Source organism: Callospermophilus lateralis, chromosome 15, assembly GCF_048772815.1.
Source record: "Callospermophilus lateralis isolate mCalLat2 chromosome 15, mCalLat2.hap1, whole genome shotgun sequence".
Taxonomy (NCBI): domain Eukaryota; kingdom Metazoa; phylum Chordata; class Mammalia; order Rodentia; family Sciuridae; genus Callospermophilus; species Callospermophilus lateralis.
In genome coordinates, this window is record NC_135319.1 from 45646918 (window position 1) to 45664145 (window position 17228).

Genomic DNA, 17228 nt, shown 5'->3' on the forward strand with positions numbered 1-17228 from the left:
ATGGTACAGGGATGTGTTTTAAAATTTTTAAAGTGCAAAAGGGCATACAGTGAAAAATAAATCTTCCTCTTATCTTGTCATCCAGACCCCAGTTCCTCTACTCTGAAGTAAAATCAGAATTTCTATCCCTCCACAATTTTCAGTCTACATCAATAAGGTTTTACTATTCCACTGTCTTATTAAATAACTTTATTCTTTCCCAGGCAAATAAATGGATTGTTCATTATAGGAACTTGCTAAAAATCCATCACTTCAACAAGAAGCTTCAATAGTTTGTGGCCTCAGATTTTGTTCCCACAATCCTATAATATCATATCATGACCCCTATTTAATCCTTATCATGCTTTCAACTTCCCCTCTTCAAAGACAAACTTCAAACCAAACAGCAAATTCTCAATAAAATTTGATCTTGCATTTCCCTCTTTGATAGCAATACTAAACTCCCTTACTAAGGTGAGAAACAAATCCAGCTTTATTGTGACTGGTTGTGTTGGTGGTGTTTGGGGAGGCTGTATTGGTGATATCTGGGGATCAGCATTCGATGGAGGCCATCCCTCTTTTCAGGTGATTTTGTGTCTGTTTCAGTTAACTTGTGTCCGGTACGTTTTTCTCATTGGCAGAGACAATAAGAGCGGCGGACTATGCCCCTCGAATCAAGGGTCTGAATCACTCTCTAGGGAGGTGGGGGCTTGGAGAATACAGGTGTCCTTCCCTCTCTGCAATTAGTGGGACGCAGCACTCGGGCGGGGCCCAGGGCCAGGTGAATGGGAGGAGGGGAGAAGAATTTACACGTCTCTCGAACTTTCAGTCCAAACTCAGTTCGTCCTCAGCGCTTGAGATCGCTTTGGCCCCTACTCTTTGTCAAAGTGGCAGAAGCAGCGGGGCCCGGGTCACAGCGGGTACCAGGGCAGGGAAGGCTAGGGGAGGGGGTGGAGCGGGCAATCCAAGCGCGGGGCGGGGCCAGGGCTGGGGCGGGTCCTAATATAGGGGCCGGCACTGCCAGCCCGCAGCACAGCACCGAGGCTAGAGCCCCAGAGCCTAGCAGTGTAAAGCCGTCCCTGCAGTACCCGCCCGCGCCCTTCAGCAGTAGCCACCGGTGAGTGCTGCTCGCCTTAACAGAGCGGGGCCAGAAGCGCCGCAGCCCCGACTCCTGCGCACCTCCCTTCCCCTGACCTCGGGAAGCCTCGGCTTTGCAGCTGCGGCGAGCCGGGTCACAGCTTATGTCCTAAGCCTACCTCAGCGGGTGTCGATGCAGGCTGCTCCTAGAGCCTGGATACCCCAGAAAGAAGAGACCACCCGGCCTGGGGAGCCTGGTCAAAGTTGACTCACCCTGCAGGGCATCCGGGGGTCCCCCCCTAAGCTGCAGTAAGCCACTCAACGCGCCGTCTCGCCCCTCTGCTTCTTGCCCTGACTTCTCCTCCTTTTGCAGAACCATTGTCTAGAGCAACTTCTCCACTATGAGAGTCCTGCTGGCGTGCCTGCTTCACTGCGCCCTGATCGTGAGCGACACCGAAGTGAGTGGTTACCCTGTTGTGACTGTCGCAGGAGAGGCCTGTAGGACCCCTGAACAGTGCCAGGGGAAGAGAGGAATTGCATAGATAGCTGTAGTCCTCCGGATTCCGTCAACAGCAAGGCCAGACTCTCCTGGAGAAATAGAACAGTGTGTCAGTGGGGCCCTGGAGAACCAAGGGGGTTCATACTCTCAGGTCAGGGAAGAAAAAACTTCAGGAACCGCCCTATCCTGGGGGCATATGTACGTGAAACTTATTTGAGTCAATCTATTTCTCCCTGCAAAAACACTCATAATCTTTCATTTGAGAATTGGTTAGATATGAACAGGGTGAGGACAGAGGAGCTGGAGGGAAGAGTGGATTTTGGTATTGGGACTAGTTTATCCTCATCCTGGAGTCCCAATGCATGGGACCTTAAATGACCACGTGTGTCTCTTGCAGGGCAGGCATGAACTTCAAGCATCAGATGCATGTGAGTATCTATCCCTTGCACAATAGTTGGCTGCACACACATCTTGGAAAGCCATAGGGGGCAGCCCCTCCCTGCCTCTGCTGCAGGACTGGCTTCTCTCAGGCTCATTGCTTACCCCACCTTTGTGCCCTTCAGCAAACTGTGGCTGTCTGAATGGTGGAACATGTGTGTCCTACAAGTATTTCTCCAACATTCGGCGATGTATCTGCCCAAAGAAATTCCAAGGGGAGCACTGTGAAATAGGTATGGAGATTCTGATTCTAACTGGGAAGAAGGAGGCACCAGAGATTTCAGGGCAGAAAGAGATAGATGAGTGGGTTGCAGGAGCAGACAGAAGTTAGTTGCTGGAGTGGGGCAGGTTACATGTTCATTGCTGTATGGTATACACAGTCAATCAATCTCTCTCTCTCTCTCTGTCTCTCTCTCTCTCTCTCTCATGAAACAGTGATTATACAAATGTGAGGTAGGGGGATAGAATGAGAACATTTCCAGTGTCATCTGCCAGGTCTGAAACATGTCATCTTGAAAATGCCTGTATTTCTACCCATTTTAATATTCTCTCATCTTCACATCCATTATAGATACATCAAAAACTTGCTATGAGGGGAATGGTCACTTATACCGAGGAAAGGCCAATACTGACACCAAGGGCCGGCCCTGCCTGGACTGGAATTCTCCCACTGTTCTTCAGAAAGCATATCATGCCCATAGACCTGATGCTGTTCTCCTGGGCCTGGGGAAGCATAATTACTGCAGGTGAGGAGGGGGCAACAAAAACCAGGATTTCTTCCCATTGCCTCTCAGAAACCCTTGTTACCACCTCTTCTGCTCCCAGAGTGAAGCCACAGCATGAGAAAAGCCAGGCCTCTGGTTGAGTCTTGCCTGGAAGGGAGGATTCAGGGAAGGTAGTCTGGGTTGGAATGACATCCTTTGCCCCTCTGTGTTGCCAGGAACCCAGACAACCAGAGACGGCCCTGGTGCTATGTGCAGATTGGCCTAAAGCAGTTTGTCCAAGAGTGCATGGTGCAAGACTGCTCTGGTGGTAAGTGTCACTGATTGCTTATGACAGTGGAGGGGAAGGGGACAAATTCATATGTCCCCTATCTCTATCCAGTGGGTTAAGGAGGGAGGCCTGCCTGAGTAAGATACTTTATTCTTCTTGCCTCCCCAAGACATTCATTTCTTTTTCCTCCAGGCCAACTAAAGTTTCAGTGTGGCCAGAAGGCTCTGAGGCCTCGTTTTAAGATTATCGGTGGAGAAGCTACCATCATTGAGAACCAACCCTGGTTTGCAGCCATCTACCGGAGGCACCGGGGAGGCTCTGTCACTTATGTGTGTGGAGGAAGCCTCATCAGTCCTTGCTGGGTAGTCAGTGCCACACACTGTTTCATGTACGTTCCTTTGTCTCTCCTCTTTGACTCTCCTGCCCCAACCCAAACACATCCCTTTCGTCTTCCCTGCAGAGGATTCAATTTCTATTCTTCCCTTCAGCCTTTTTCCATGTGGCTCATGGCCTTGGGGATAAGTTATGTTTTGAGGCCTCTGTCATGTGGAAGGGGAAATGACAGAATTTCATGGGATCAGGCTGTCTGATACATGTTATCTCCTACAGTAATCACCAACAGAAGCAGGACTATATTGTCTACCTGGGTCAGTCAAGGCTTAACTCCAATACCCTCGGGGAGATGAAGTTTGAAGTGGAACAGCTCATCCTGCATGAAGACTATAGTGCTGACAGCCTGGCTCACCACAATGATATTGGTGAGTGAAAATAATAATGGCTGGAGGGGAAGAGAGGTCCAGGGAAAGAGCTAAGTGGAGGTTGAAGTTGTGGAGGAATTTGAAATCCCTGCCTATACAACAGGGAATGGTGGAAAAGAGTTCAAGATGAAATATTTGAAGGATCTGGCGCTCCTCTACAGAGACCCCAAAGCCTCTTCTGAATGGAAATAGATCTATGAACCTATGGCTTGGTCTGGGAATATCTTGTTTGTACACATTAGGATGGATGCAGCTTCTGTCTGTATCAGGATATAGAATTTGGAGAGTAGAGTCTTGGGCTGGATTTTAGCTTGGCTCCCTCAGTAGGGCTTTTTGCAGAAAACAATCTGTGCAGCTATAATGCAGTAGCCCTAGCTGTCTAAGCCTTGATCAGTAGCTAAAATGAATTCCTTGGAGTATGGAGCAGAGAGGCTTCCTGGTGACAGGTAATCAGCAGACTTTCCTGTATAGCTTATAACCCTAACTTACCTAGAGATATACATAGCCACTCCCTCAGCATTTGGAGGGGAGAGAGATGGTAACCACTTGACTAAGTGGTGATCTTTATCCTGTGACTCTTTTCTTCCCCCAGCCTTGCTGAAGATCCGTTCTAGCATGGGCCAGTGTGCACAGCCATCCCGGTCCATACAGACCATCTGCCTGCCCCCTAGCCATGGTGACGCCCAATTTGACACAAGCTGCGAGATCACTGGCTTTGGAAAAGAGAATCCTAGTAAGTAACATTTGGAGCTGACTGAGGGGGCTCCTGGGAGAGTGTTGTGAAGTTGAAGTGATTGCAACATGATCAAGGGAAGACTGGAGATGGGAGTACAATGCATGTGGCAGATGATCCAGGAATGGAGAGGGAAGCATTGTTTAGGGAGTGATGGACCACAAAAGTAAATAGATAAGGGATTAGTGGCTATGGGTGGAGTAAAGACTTAGATTGGGATAGAAAAAGAATAAGAGTTTTCCCTAGTAGGGACATTTTTGTTGGTCCCCTTCTTGGCAGGTTCCCAGAGAGACACATCTTAATGCAAACTCCTTGCTCTTTCCTCCATCTAGCTGACTATTTATATTCAAAGAATTTAAAAATGACTGTTGTGAAGCTGATTTCCTATCAGGAGTGTCAGCAGCCCCACTACTATGGCTCTGAAGTCACCACCAACATGCTGTGTGCTGCTGACCCACAGTGGGAAACAGATTCTTGCCAGGTAAGATTTCAAAGCAACCCTTTCCATTACCCACAAATCTCCCCAGTGCTCCTGAGTCTGGCTTCATCAACTTCGGGAAGTCCTTACATAGGAAATCAGAATAAGGAGCTCAGGTCTTTGGGGAGATTAAAGCAATGCTTTTGTGTACCCCAAACATTTGGCATGAGGCTGGCTCTGTGCTAGGCACTAACATCATTAGAAAAAGGCACTAGTAGAAGGCAGTGTAACTCCATGCTCAGGATGCATGCAGTGTGAATTACAAAATACCCAGTGTTTAGGAGAGGCAGGAGAAGCTTTAAAGAGAATGCGACTTGATAAGGATTTAAATAGGTAGAGGGAAGAAAGGATAAAAAAGATACAAAACTCAGACTGAGTGTGGAATATTCCAAGATGGGGAGGAGAAGCAGGGTCTAGGAGCATGGATGGAATGGCAACAGATGACAGGGCTTTGAAAGCCAAATAAAGGATTTTAAACTTGATATGGTAGGATATGAAAAAGTCACTTAGGACCTTTGACTTCAGGAACCTCTCCCTATTCTGTTAGACATTGTTGGGTGGTGGGATCAGAAGGCCCCCTATTTATTACTTCCAGGGCTCATTTCTTGTGTCTTTGGCTTTCCAGGGAGATTCTGGAGGGCCCCTCATCTGCTCCACCCAAGGCCGCCTGACTCTGACTGGCATTGTGAGCTGGGGCAGTGGATGTGCTTTGAAGAACAAGCCAGGTGTCTACACAAGGGTCTCACAGTTCCTGCCCTGGATCCACACCCACATTGGGGAAGAGAATGGCCTAGCCCTCTGAGGGCCCCCAGGAAGCCTAGGGAGAAAAGAAATAGGTTTCCCACTCCCATGCTGACCATCGTTTCTGCAGTACGGTCATCTCCAGCAGCTGTAAGGAAGAGACTGGGGAAAACAGGCTCTGCAGAGATGCTTTTGCTTGTGCTGCCCAACAAGCTGAGCAACAATAGCTTTACTCTCAGTCACAGGCCTGGGTGCTGGCTGCCCAGACTCCCCTGGCAAGGATGGAGAGGTGATCCTGACTCAGGATGGTATTGATTAGAAATTGTCTTTTTATGGACTATCCTCCTGGAGTTAAAAATAACATCTCCTGTGCATGCGTAGGAGGAGAGCTAGCTCCCCCTAACAGGGTCATTCATGAGGTCTGCTACTGGGAAATGAATAATTTCCTAACTAGGAAGTGTAACAGCTGAGGTCTCTTGAGGGAGCTTGGCCAATTTGGGAACAGTTGTTTGGGGAGTAGAGACACTAATGACTTGAGGAAAAGCTCTGACATTCCATGAATGGATCAGAAAGTTTTATATATATGTATATATGTGTGTACTTGTGCACCAGCTGTAAGTGTAAGTATGAGTAAGAGCTGGTGTGTTCCTGAGTCTGACTAGAAGTCTAGGTAATTCCCTAAACTGTGGGCTGTGATGCCACACAGAGTAGTTTGTCTAGAGAGGTTGTGGGTCACTCCTGACGCTTCCTGGGTCTCCACATGATGATGCTTGTGAATGTATTATCCTTGGGTATGACCCATGACCAGCACTAAATATCTGTTTTACTTCCATGTAGAGCTCTCTTTCTGGCCAATTATTCCTTCTGACCTTTCAGTCTAGTTTATTCAATCCTCACTGGGTGGGGTAAGGATCACACCTGTATACTGAATATTTAATAATTATATTCCACTATTTTTATTTATATCTATTTTTTATAATTGTGAATAAAGGTGATCAATAAAAAGTCATTTTTCTGAAAACTTTGGCTTCTCCTTGGTCTTATATGGGAAGTGGGTGGGTAGAATAAGAGGGAAAAAATGATGAAGGTGACTATCCTGAAGTTTATTTTAGGGCTTAGGTGGACAGCTTTTGGGTTGACCTCAACCAAGAACCTTCAAGAATAAAAACTAATCCAAAATGCCAATGTGAATCTATGGCATATGAGGAACAGAAAACCATCTGTGTGAGGGATTGGTGTTGAGTTTTCTCAGTGTGTTAATGGAGCATCTCAGATTAATGTGAGATAGGAAGTCGAGGTTAGGAGAGTTGTAGGACAGGTTCTCTATAGCTCTTAAGGCACAACACAGTGCCCCAAGTCAGAGACTCATGGCTTGGTAAGTGGTGTGCAGGCTGTTTTGGTTCCTGATTGCCTCCTCAGCCTGATGCCTTTGTGCAATGCACATCTTGGACTACCCTCCCCAGAGGTCCTCTTTACATTCTCTATATTCTGTGCATAACAATACTTTAACTGGCCTCAACCAAGAAGAACACTTGCATGAGTGAAAATTGCTGATCCAAAACACCAGCTTGAGCCAGTGGCATTTAGGGAACAGAAAACAGAATTTCCTAACATCTGCATATGAGGCTGGGACTGAATTTTCTCTGTGTTAATATAGCTCAGGGCAAGTCATTGCTGTCCCTAAGATCAAGAGGCTCAGAATCCAATGCTGGATGGTGTTCTAATGGGGGTGACCACACATTTTGAACCAAACATCAGGTTCTGAGGAACTGGGATGTAGAGGCAATCTGAGAGAAATAATTGGATGTCAAAATGTTGAAATTTCTAAGTCATGTTAATGGATTTTGGCAGTGTTTCTAAGGCAAGTCACCTGAAAACCTTTTAAAAATATATACACACCTATGCCCCACCTGCAGAGTTTGTGATTCAGGTCACGGTTGTTGCCAGAGCTCGTGATTTTAGGAAAACTCCCCAGGTGTTTCTGATATGTACCTCTGACTGAGATAAAAACCTTTGGGAATAATTGGTCAGAATATATGAAGGGCTGAGAAAAATTCAAGATATGGTCAGCATGACTTCTCTGCATAAATAGCCAATTTTCTGAGTGGAATTTTGAAGGCACAAGGTATGGGAATTCTGTGGATCTCTGGAAGTCAAGAAGCCAGAGTAGGGCTGGGGTTGTGGCTCAGTGGTAGAGCATGTGTGAGACCCTGGGTTCGATCCTCAGCACCACATTAAAAATAAATAAACAAAATAAAGATTTTTTTTTTAAAAGAACCCAGATATTCAGCTTTTAATACCCATCATCCAGCATGTTGATTCACATGGGATGCTGCAGCAGTTCAGAATTCTGATTTGGAGTTAAGTAGGTTAGATTATAATCTTTCTTCTAACACTAGCCATATGACTTGGGATAGGCCAGTAACTTCTTTGTGGCTCAGTTTCCTCCACTGTAAAAAAAGAGGCAATAATTACCTCCAAGGATTGTTATAAATACTCATGAGTTCCCAAGTCTCTTAGTACAATCCTGCCACCTAATAAAAGCACCAATGCTGTGGCTATTTCAAAGACAACTAAATGTCTATAGAATTAAAAGGGAACTTCCTTCTCTCTGTCCCATCCTAGGATTGTACTGTTTTGTGGGAGCAGAAATTTGCTAGGAAAGTAAAGGGATGATTTGAAGTTAAGGGACCCAGCCCAGCCTGAGTTGCTATTCAGCTTTTGCATTTCTCCCTCTAGGGGCCAAGAAGATCTTGTCCAGACTTGAGGAGCTCCAGCATCAGAGCTCCGAGACACTGAAAACAGGAAGTATGAGCCCCACTGGCAAGTTGAGCAATGAGGCAGCTAACAATCTTCAGACCATTTCCCAATCACCACCTCCATGTGGGAAGTTGCCATCTTTTCCTTGAATCTTAGAGTCCACTCAGGGCTGGCTACACACAGCCACTTCTTCAGCAATCCATTTAGTGCTCACTATGATCATGCACCACATACCATACAATTCACTCAATTAAAGTACACAATTGGGTGGTTTTAGCACATCACAGAATTAAGCAACATCACAATTGATTTTAGAAATTTTTTTCTGCAGTACTGGGGATTGAACCAGGGCCTTGTGCATATTAGGCAAGTGCTCTACCACTTAGCTACACACCCAGCCCCAAATTTAGGACACTTTCATCACCTCACAAAGAAACCACAAACACATGAACTATCATTCCCTTTCTCTCCCCAAAATGTAAATGTAGTTTCAATTTTGTCTGATTTAATTCTCTCTACAAACTTATGAGGAAGGTACTGTGTGATTCTTAGCTTCATTTTACAGTAGAAAAAATGAAGGCAAAGAGCGATTGAGGGATCAGCACAAGGCAAAGCAGCTGCAAATGCCAACAGCCATTGTCTAACCTAGAGAGCCAGCTCCAAAGTCGGTTCCAAAGTCCTTGTGCCCAGCACTGGGACACACTCCTTTATAGAAGGGCCCAAATGGGAGAAAGGAGAGCAGTCCTCCTTTTAAGTCCCCTACTTCAGGGATGCTGGTTTTCTAGGCACTGTGTATCAGAATTTCAACTGTATCTTCAATGATAAGTCCTCCCTCTTCAAAGATTCCCAGGCCAGGTGAGGAGACTACACAGCCACCAGTTTCAAAGCATAATTTCACCCTTCTCAAGCTAACCTCAGCCTTTTCTGCTGAAATCTGGTTTCATTGAAGTGGTTTCCGTTTTCACCAGAATCCTTCCTTCTGAAATGTTCTGTGGCCCATTCTTCTCAGGACTCAACCTGATTTCCACTTACACTGGGTCTTTCCTTACCCAGCACCCCACAATAGCCATACCTCTCCACACTCATTCTTATTGAGTCTACTCTCCTTCCCAGCAGGAAACATCTGAGCTCTCTTTTGAGTCAGATACAGTGAGAGAAGTTGCTGAGGTATTTTTAAACTAACAGTTCTACTGAGATATAATTTATATGTCATACAATTCACTCAATTAAAGTACACAACTGGATGGTTTAAGCATATCACAGAGTTAAGCAACATCACAATTGATTTTAGAACTTTTTTCTGCAGCACCGGGGATTGAACCCAGGGCCTTATGCATATTAGGCAAGTGCTCTGCCACTTAGTTACACCCAGCCCCAAATTTAGGACACTTTCATCACCTCACAAAGAAACCACAAACACATGAACAATCATTTCCTTTCTCTCCCCAACCCCTCAGCTCCAGGTAGCCCTGAATCTACTTACTATTTCTATGTACAGGTAAGTCTCTGGACATTTCATATAAATAGAACATATCATGTGTAGCCTTTTGTGACTTTCTTGTTTTCAAGTTTCATCCACACTATAGCATGTGTCAGCCCTGTCTCCGAATTTTAAATAACAAATTAGGAGAAAAGAAGCTTTAGGCTCCTTAAGACCTTATAGTCACATTGAGAAGTTGTTCAATAACCTTTTTCTTTTTTTCTTTTGGTGGGGGTGGAGGAGTACCAGGGATTGAACTCAAGGCACTCAACCATTGAACCACATCCCCAGCCCTATTTTTTGTGTTTTATTTAGAGACAGATCTCATTGAGTTGCTTAGCACTTTGCTTTTGCGGAGACTGGCTTTGAACTCGCAATCCTCCTGTCTCAGCCTCCTGAGCCTCTGGGATTAGAAGTGAGTGCCACTGAGCCGGACTTTACTTTCTGTTTTTAAGTACCTATATATCAAGCATTAATTTAGAACCTGGGTATGTAAGAAAAGATGAGATATCCCTAGTCTTTAAGGAGCTTATAAATTTGCAGTGGAAACAGAACCACAGCCACAACCCAACAAGATAAGAGCAATAATAAAAGTGTGCATAAAATGCATCGAGCCATGATGAAGAAGCTCTTAATTTTGCCTTGGGAAGTCAAGAAAGACTACAAAAGAGGTGATATTCCACCTGGGCCTTTAAAGATGCACAGAATTCACCATTGAAGAAGAAAAAGGCATCCTAGGCGTAGGAAAGATTATGGAGGCATGATAAGGCAGGGTGTTCTCAAGAAATGATGAATATACTGTACTGGTAGAGAAAAGAGTCTAGAAGACAATGAACAGGCACAGTGGTGGAGGAAGCAGCTGGTGAGGATTCCTAAGCAGGGCTGATGCTCAGCAACAGGTACCAGTTCTGCCAAATCTCTAAGTACAGTAGATGCTGTCTTAAGATGCCCTCCAGGTGGTCCCCTGCCATCAAGCCTCTTTCACTTATGATCCAGTAACCATGGGGCTAATTATGCCTGGCACGGCTGGGGCCTCTGAGAGACTCACCTGACTGCCACCTGCCTGTCAAAATGTTGGTACTGGAAAGTTCTGGTAGTTAAATATTCTTCCTCTTGCCTTCAGGTGTTATTTTTTCAAAATCTAGAAAGTTAATTAAGGTCAAAGAGACTTTTTTCCCCTGAACTAAAAATTTCCACCCAATCATAAAAATAACTATAAAAGTAAAATGTTCTCACTGCATTCATAGCCATTGTTATCATCTTGGGTTTTTGGGTTTTCTTTGTAATCTCACTGTCCTCTACCTTGAATATTGAGCTCTCCAAGTCTGATACTAAACCTTGTTTTTTTGTTTTTTTTTTTACCATCCTAAACTTTTCTCTGAGGAAATCTCATTTCTCATTCATACTTAGGCTTAAATTAGCACCAACAGATAACTCACAAATGCTTATCTCCAGCCAGACCTCTCCTTTTAACTACAGTCCCTTATTTTCTTGCTTTCTTTTTTCTTTTCTTTCTTTCTTTCTTTTTTTTTTTTTTTTTTTTTTTTTTTGTGTGTGTGTTGCTGGAGCTCAAACCCATGGCCTTGTGCATGCAAGGCAAGCACTCTACAACTACATCCCCAGCCCCAGTCTCTTATTTTCTATTGTCTACTTGACACTCCATTTGGCTCTCACACACCGGGCACCTCTGAGTCAACCTGTCCCAAACTGGACCTGTCCTAATGGCACAACTTCTTCCAGATGTCTCAGATGATGGCACCACATCCATTTAATTATGGAAACCAAGAACCCAGGAGCCATTTCAGTGCTTATATCCTCTCCCTTCCTCCCCCACCCTTTTAAAATTTACTAGAAATTCCTGGCAATTTGACTAATATCTCCTGAAGTCATCAATTTCTCTCCATCTCCACCTTTACCACTAGTTGAGCCCAAGCCATCACAAGCTCTTGCCTGGGCTACTGCAATAGCTTCCTAGCTAATTTCTTCTCTCCTTCTACTCCCTCCCACACCCCCATCAATCTATTCTACTCACCTAAAGCAATCTTTTGAAAATGTAAATGTAATTAATGATTCTTATTGCTCATACCAGGGGCCTGCAAGTCTGGGTAGGGTCCTTACATGCTCTCTTGGTTCCAACTCCTTATGTCTGATCCTACTCAGCCATTATTTTGTTATCAATTCCTCTTCCATTGCAGGGCGCTTGTACTTGATGTTCCTTCTCTCTGGGACTTTCTTGAAATAGTTAGATCTTCCTCATGCTTCAAGATAATTTCTTCGGGGAATTCTTCCTAGGCTCCTTGTATCTATATAAAATACTTCCATTGCCAGGTGTGATGGTGCATGCCTGATATCCCTGCAGCTTGGGAAGCTGAGGCAGGAGGATCATGAGTTCAAAGCCAGCCTCAGCAAAAGCAAGGCATTAAGAAACTCAGTGAGACCCTGTCTCGAAATAAAATACAAAGTAGGGCTGGGGATATGGTTCAGTGGTAGAGCGCCCCTGAGTTCAATCCCTGGTATCCCCACCCCCTTCAACATAAATGAAATAAAATACTCCTATTTAGTCCACAGTCTCACTGTGCCATATACCACCTCTCTGTTGCACTTGTCACTGCTTGCAATCTGATTTTTGCTGCATCATTATTTGATTAAAGTTTGTTTTTTTCTCCTACCAAATTATATCCTCTATGAGGTCAAGAACAGTTTTTAAAAAATATTTTTTAGGTGTTAATGTTTATTTTATTCATGTATTTACATGTGGTGCTGAGAAGTGAACCTAGAGCCTCACACATGCTAGGCAAGTGCTCTACTACTGAGCCACAATTCCAGCCCCAAGGACAGTTTTTGATTACCATTGTATCCCTAGCACCTAGCATGATATCTGGAATATGGTAGACATTTAATATTTATTGAAAGAACACATACTGACATATTTTATCTTCTTTTTCACATAGTTGTGCTCACAGTTTATTCATAATTTTCTATCTTATTTATTTATTTTTGGTACTGGGGATTGAATCTAGGGGCACTTAATCACTGAGCCACATCCCTAGTCCTTTTTATATTTTATTTAGAGACAGGGTCTAAGTTGCTTAGGGCCTTGCCAAGTTGCTGAATCTGGCTTTGAACTCTCCATCTTCCCACCATAGTCTCCTGACCACTGGGATTACAGACATCCGTCACTGAGCCCAGCTCTTATTTTTTTTCTTTTCACTGATTTATTGTTAGCCTTTCCCTATGGTATTACAAATCTCCCCATGCCTTACATATACAACATACTTAAAAATAACACTCATCCAACCTACCTTTCAGGATTGAGGCATCATAGATAAAGTATGTGAAAGTTCTTTGCAAATGTGTACATAAGACAGTACATTTGCGTTTCAAAGGATGTGTGGGTTACATTTCATTTTGGTACCCTTCTCACCACCCCTAACTTCATACCTGTTTTTATTGGGATTTTTTTCTTTTTTTTTTTTGGTGCCCTTGTTCTGCTTAACCACCTAGTTAAGGTCTAATGTAACTCATTAACTTTCTTCCCACTGGGTGCCAGGAATCAAACCCAGGGCCTTATGCATACTAGATAAAGCCCTCTACTAATTGAGCTATGTTTCCAGCCTGCTCATTAACTTTAATGTTCTACCAGTCCAAGATTGTTTATATTAAAAACAAAACAAAAGACAGGCTCTTAGCCCAAGTTGGTGAACTCTGCAGTCTGAAACAGGACTCGAGGTTCATTGATTCACCTTCACTTATACACTTACCAAACACTTCCTGAGGGGTAGTCATGAGCCTGGCACTCTTCTGTGTACTGGGTATAGAAATTAAAGCCCTATGCTGGGCCCGGAGGCCTATGCCTATAATCTCAGCTATTCAGGAGGCTAATGCAGGAGGACTGCAAGTTCAAAGCCAGCCCCAGCAACTGAAATGAACAATAAAAAGAGCTAGGGATATAGCTCTGTGGTAGAGTGCCACTGAGTCCAATCCTCAATACTGCAAAACAAAAAGAAAGAACAAATGCTCTAGTCTCAATCTCAATGAACTAATCAAGTGGAGGAAGAGACAAGTAACTGAATAGAGTACAATGAGAGCATTGAAATGAGGATGATGTACAAGACTGGCATGGAGGGCTAAGAGAGCAAGGTGGAGGAGGTGACCTTGAGTGAAGTCTTGAAAGGTCAAATACATAAGGGAGAAATGACACTCTAAGCAGAGGAAACTGCATGTGCAAAAAGGTAAAGAGGGAAGAGGATGCATGGAGCAGACAAAGAACTACATGTAATTCAAGTGACTGATTGTATGGGTCAGCATCAGAGAATAGTTGGCTGAAGGAATGGACAAGAGCAGGAACTTAAGGGCCTAGCGGACACTGCCTGCCACATGAAGGACTTTGGACTATATTTTGATGGGGAGTCATTAAAGAGTTTGGAACAGTGTGACAGCAGTGTGAAAGATTGATCAAAAAAAATTTTTTTGAGTATAAGTGAGCAAGGAGAACCAGTAGTCTTCTAACTAGGAGAACATACATACAACTAGTCAGTGGGAGTTGGTGAGTGTCTGATCTGGACTAGGGCATTGGAAAGGTACAAAGGGAGGGTACAGAAATGGAGATTTTGTGGAGATAGAATAGACTTGGTGCCTGGCTGGGAATGGAAGGAGAAGGAGGAATCATTTGTTTACTCTCTGCTTTTAGTACTGACCGTATCTGTCTGAAGTTGTGTTACTGACCTCTGATTGACCACCTAATTAGAGAATTTCCCCATCACTATAGTCACTAAATGGTGATGGTATTCAAGCTTATGTGGACTGATACTTGTTCCCTAAATACCTCAGGTCTTCTCAGCTCAGCTCTGTGACTGTGGTTCTAATTCCAGCAACTTCTCCAAAACTTCCTGTCCTGTGATGCACTGTTAGTGAATTAGTGGCTAGATCTGTGGTATATATAAGGAGATCAGCAGATGTTGAATCTAGCAGTTGACCTTCTGACTTCCTAAAGCTGAAATGTGACTTCCGATGTTTTAGCATACCATACACAAGTAGCAGATAATCATATACAAGTAGCAATTCTAGCAGACAGGGTATAGGAATGCAGCAGATTTTGCAAGGACTCTGGGTAGTGGGGTTCCCAGTCTAACCCCTGTAGCCCTCCTTTCTGTGGTCTGCCAGCTGCCCTGAAATTGTTTTTTTTTTTTTTTTTTAACTATTTATTTTAGTTGTAGATGGACATGATACTTTTATTTCACTTATTTATTTTTATGTGGTGCTGAGAATTGAACCCAGGGTCTCACACGTGCAAGGTGAGCGCTCTGCCGCTGAGCCACAACTCCAGCCCTTGTTTTTTATTTTTATTTTTAACTGTTCACTTTCTCACAACATTTTAGTTATTTTATTTTTTTTTAGTTATAGATGAACACAATACCTTTATTTATTTATCTATTTATTTTTAATTTTTTAAAAATATTTATTTTTTAGTTGTAGTTAGACACAATACTTTTATTTTACTTATTTATTTTTATGTGGTGCTGAGGATCGAACCCAGGGTCTTACACATGCGAGGCGAGCGCTATACCGCTGAGCCACAACCCCAGCCCATATTTATTTATTTTTATATGATGCTAAGGATTAAACCTAGTGCCTCACATGTGCTAAGCAAGTGCTCTGCCACTAAGCTACATCCCTAGCCCCTGCCCTGAAATTCTTACTCCCTCTTCCTATAAAGGAAAAGGAATGCTGGGCATGGTGGCGCACCGACTGTAATCCTATCTCCTCTGGAAGCTAAAGCAGGAGAATCACAAGTTGACTGGCCTCAGCAACCTAGCCAAAAGTTGGGGATGTAGCTCAGTGGTAGAGCACCTCTGGGTTCAATTCCCGGTATGGTAAATAAATATATGAATAAATAAATAAGAGGGAATGACTTCCTGCTCTTACCTGGCTCTTCCCATCCTCACCTATAGTTTCCTTCAACTTTTTCTCTCTTTCCAGAGTATAAACTGAGGATTATGCCATTGGAAAGCAAGACTTTGCATAACTTTGCCTTTCCCATAACCATCTTGGTGACAAGTGTCAGCCTCAACCTCAGATTCTTCTCTCATTCCTTGTTAAGCACAAGTTGAGAGATTCTGTCTGGGAAGCACTGAGCTCTGGAGCCTCATAAGGGCTGGATATATATGTAGAGTCAACAGCTATTGATTAGATCACTTTTATTTCCTTTTGAAATTTGGTCATCATTCCCAGACTTGGAGAGCTATAGAATTAGGTCAGGATGCCCAGTGGTAAGCTTACCAGAAATCTTTTTCTCAAAGTACTCTTTTAGAGCCCCCCTCCCAAGTCAAGAGCTCCTTGAATACTTCCCTCTGCCCTTTCTGTCTCCTTGACTGAACTCTTTCATGGCTAGAGAATAAGGAGAAATGATAGACAGGAGACATAGGTTGGGATAAACAATTTGCTTAGAACATCAATCTAAAACAGCAGTTCTTCAAGTATGGTGCCCAAATCAGCAATTTCTGCATCAACCAGTACTTGTTAGAGGTGCAAATTATCAAGCCCCACTCAAGATCTAAATCAGAAACTCTGGATCCTGGAAATCTGTATTTTAACAAGCCTTCCAGGATATCCTATGGCAATATCAAGCTCAAGAACTGCTGTTCTAGACGCTGATTCTCAGACTTCAGTATGCATCTCAACCACCTGGGGAACTTGTTGTTTGTAACCTGGTTGAACAAAACTAAATTGATGTCTGGGAGAATGTATTTTTAGTAATCTCCCTAGGTAACTCTGATATTCATCAAAGATAGAAAAACATTGATCTAAAGAATTCATTTTATCAATTAGCTGAGTCTCCTGGGGAAGGAGCAGACAGAAGACCTGTGGAAATGTCTCTCTTAGTTCCAAATGTCACCTGATTTGAATCTCTGGGGAGCTTGATATAAGAGCAGGATCCTAAGCCTGCATCAGATGTATTGAATCAGATTCTCAAGCCTGAGGCCCTGGCATCTACATTCAGAGTTCACCAGTTGATTCTTTTGCATGCCAAATTTGGATAACCAGTGAGCCAACAAGTTGACAGGTGTTTTCAGTGCTGGATACACATTAGAATTGAGAGCTTTAAAAACTACCTAATAACCTGAACCTTACCTTTACAGTCTGACTTAAATTGGGTCTGGGCTAAGGTTTCTTTTTTTCTTTTTTCTTTCTTTTTTTTTTTTTTAATGCTCCTTCACACACTAGTTATCTTTACGTGTAGTTAAAAAAAAAAAAAAAAAAACTAAAAAAACCCAACACATTAGGTTAAAGGG

General features: G+C 43.5%; 1 protein-coding gene across 1 annotated transcript; it reads left to right on the forward strand.

Moving 5' to 3' along the window:
- The first annotated feature begins 1002 nt into the window (after positions 1-1002).
- On the forward strand, positions 1003-6717 carry Plau (plasminogen activator, urokinase). Its single transcript, XM_076834454.1, has 11 exons — positions 1003-1096; positions 1430-1514; positions 1953-1983; positions 2119-2226; positions 2565-2739; positions 2934-3025; positions 3179-3374; positions 3596-3744; positions 4337-4477; positions 4810-4958; positions 5581-6717. The coding sequence occupies exons 2-11, from the start codon at positions 1458-1460 to the stop codon at positions 5755-5757; spliced, it is 1275 nt and encodes a 424-aa protein (XP_076690569.1). The 5' UTR covers positions 1003-1096; positions 1430-1457; the 3' UTR covers positions 5758-6717.
- Positions 6718-17228: the final 10511 nt, after the last annotated feature.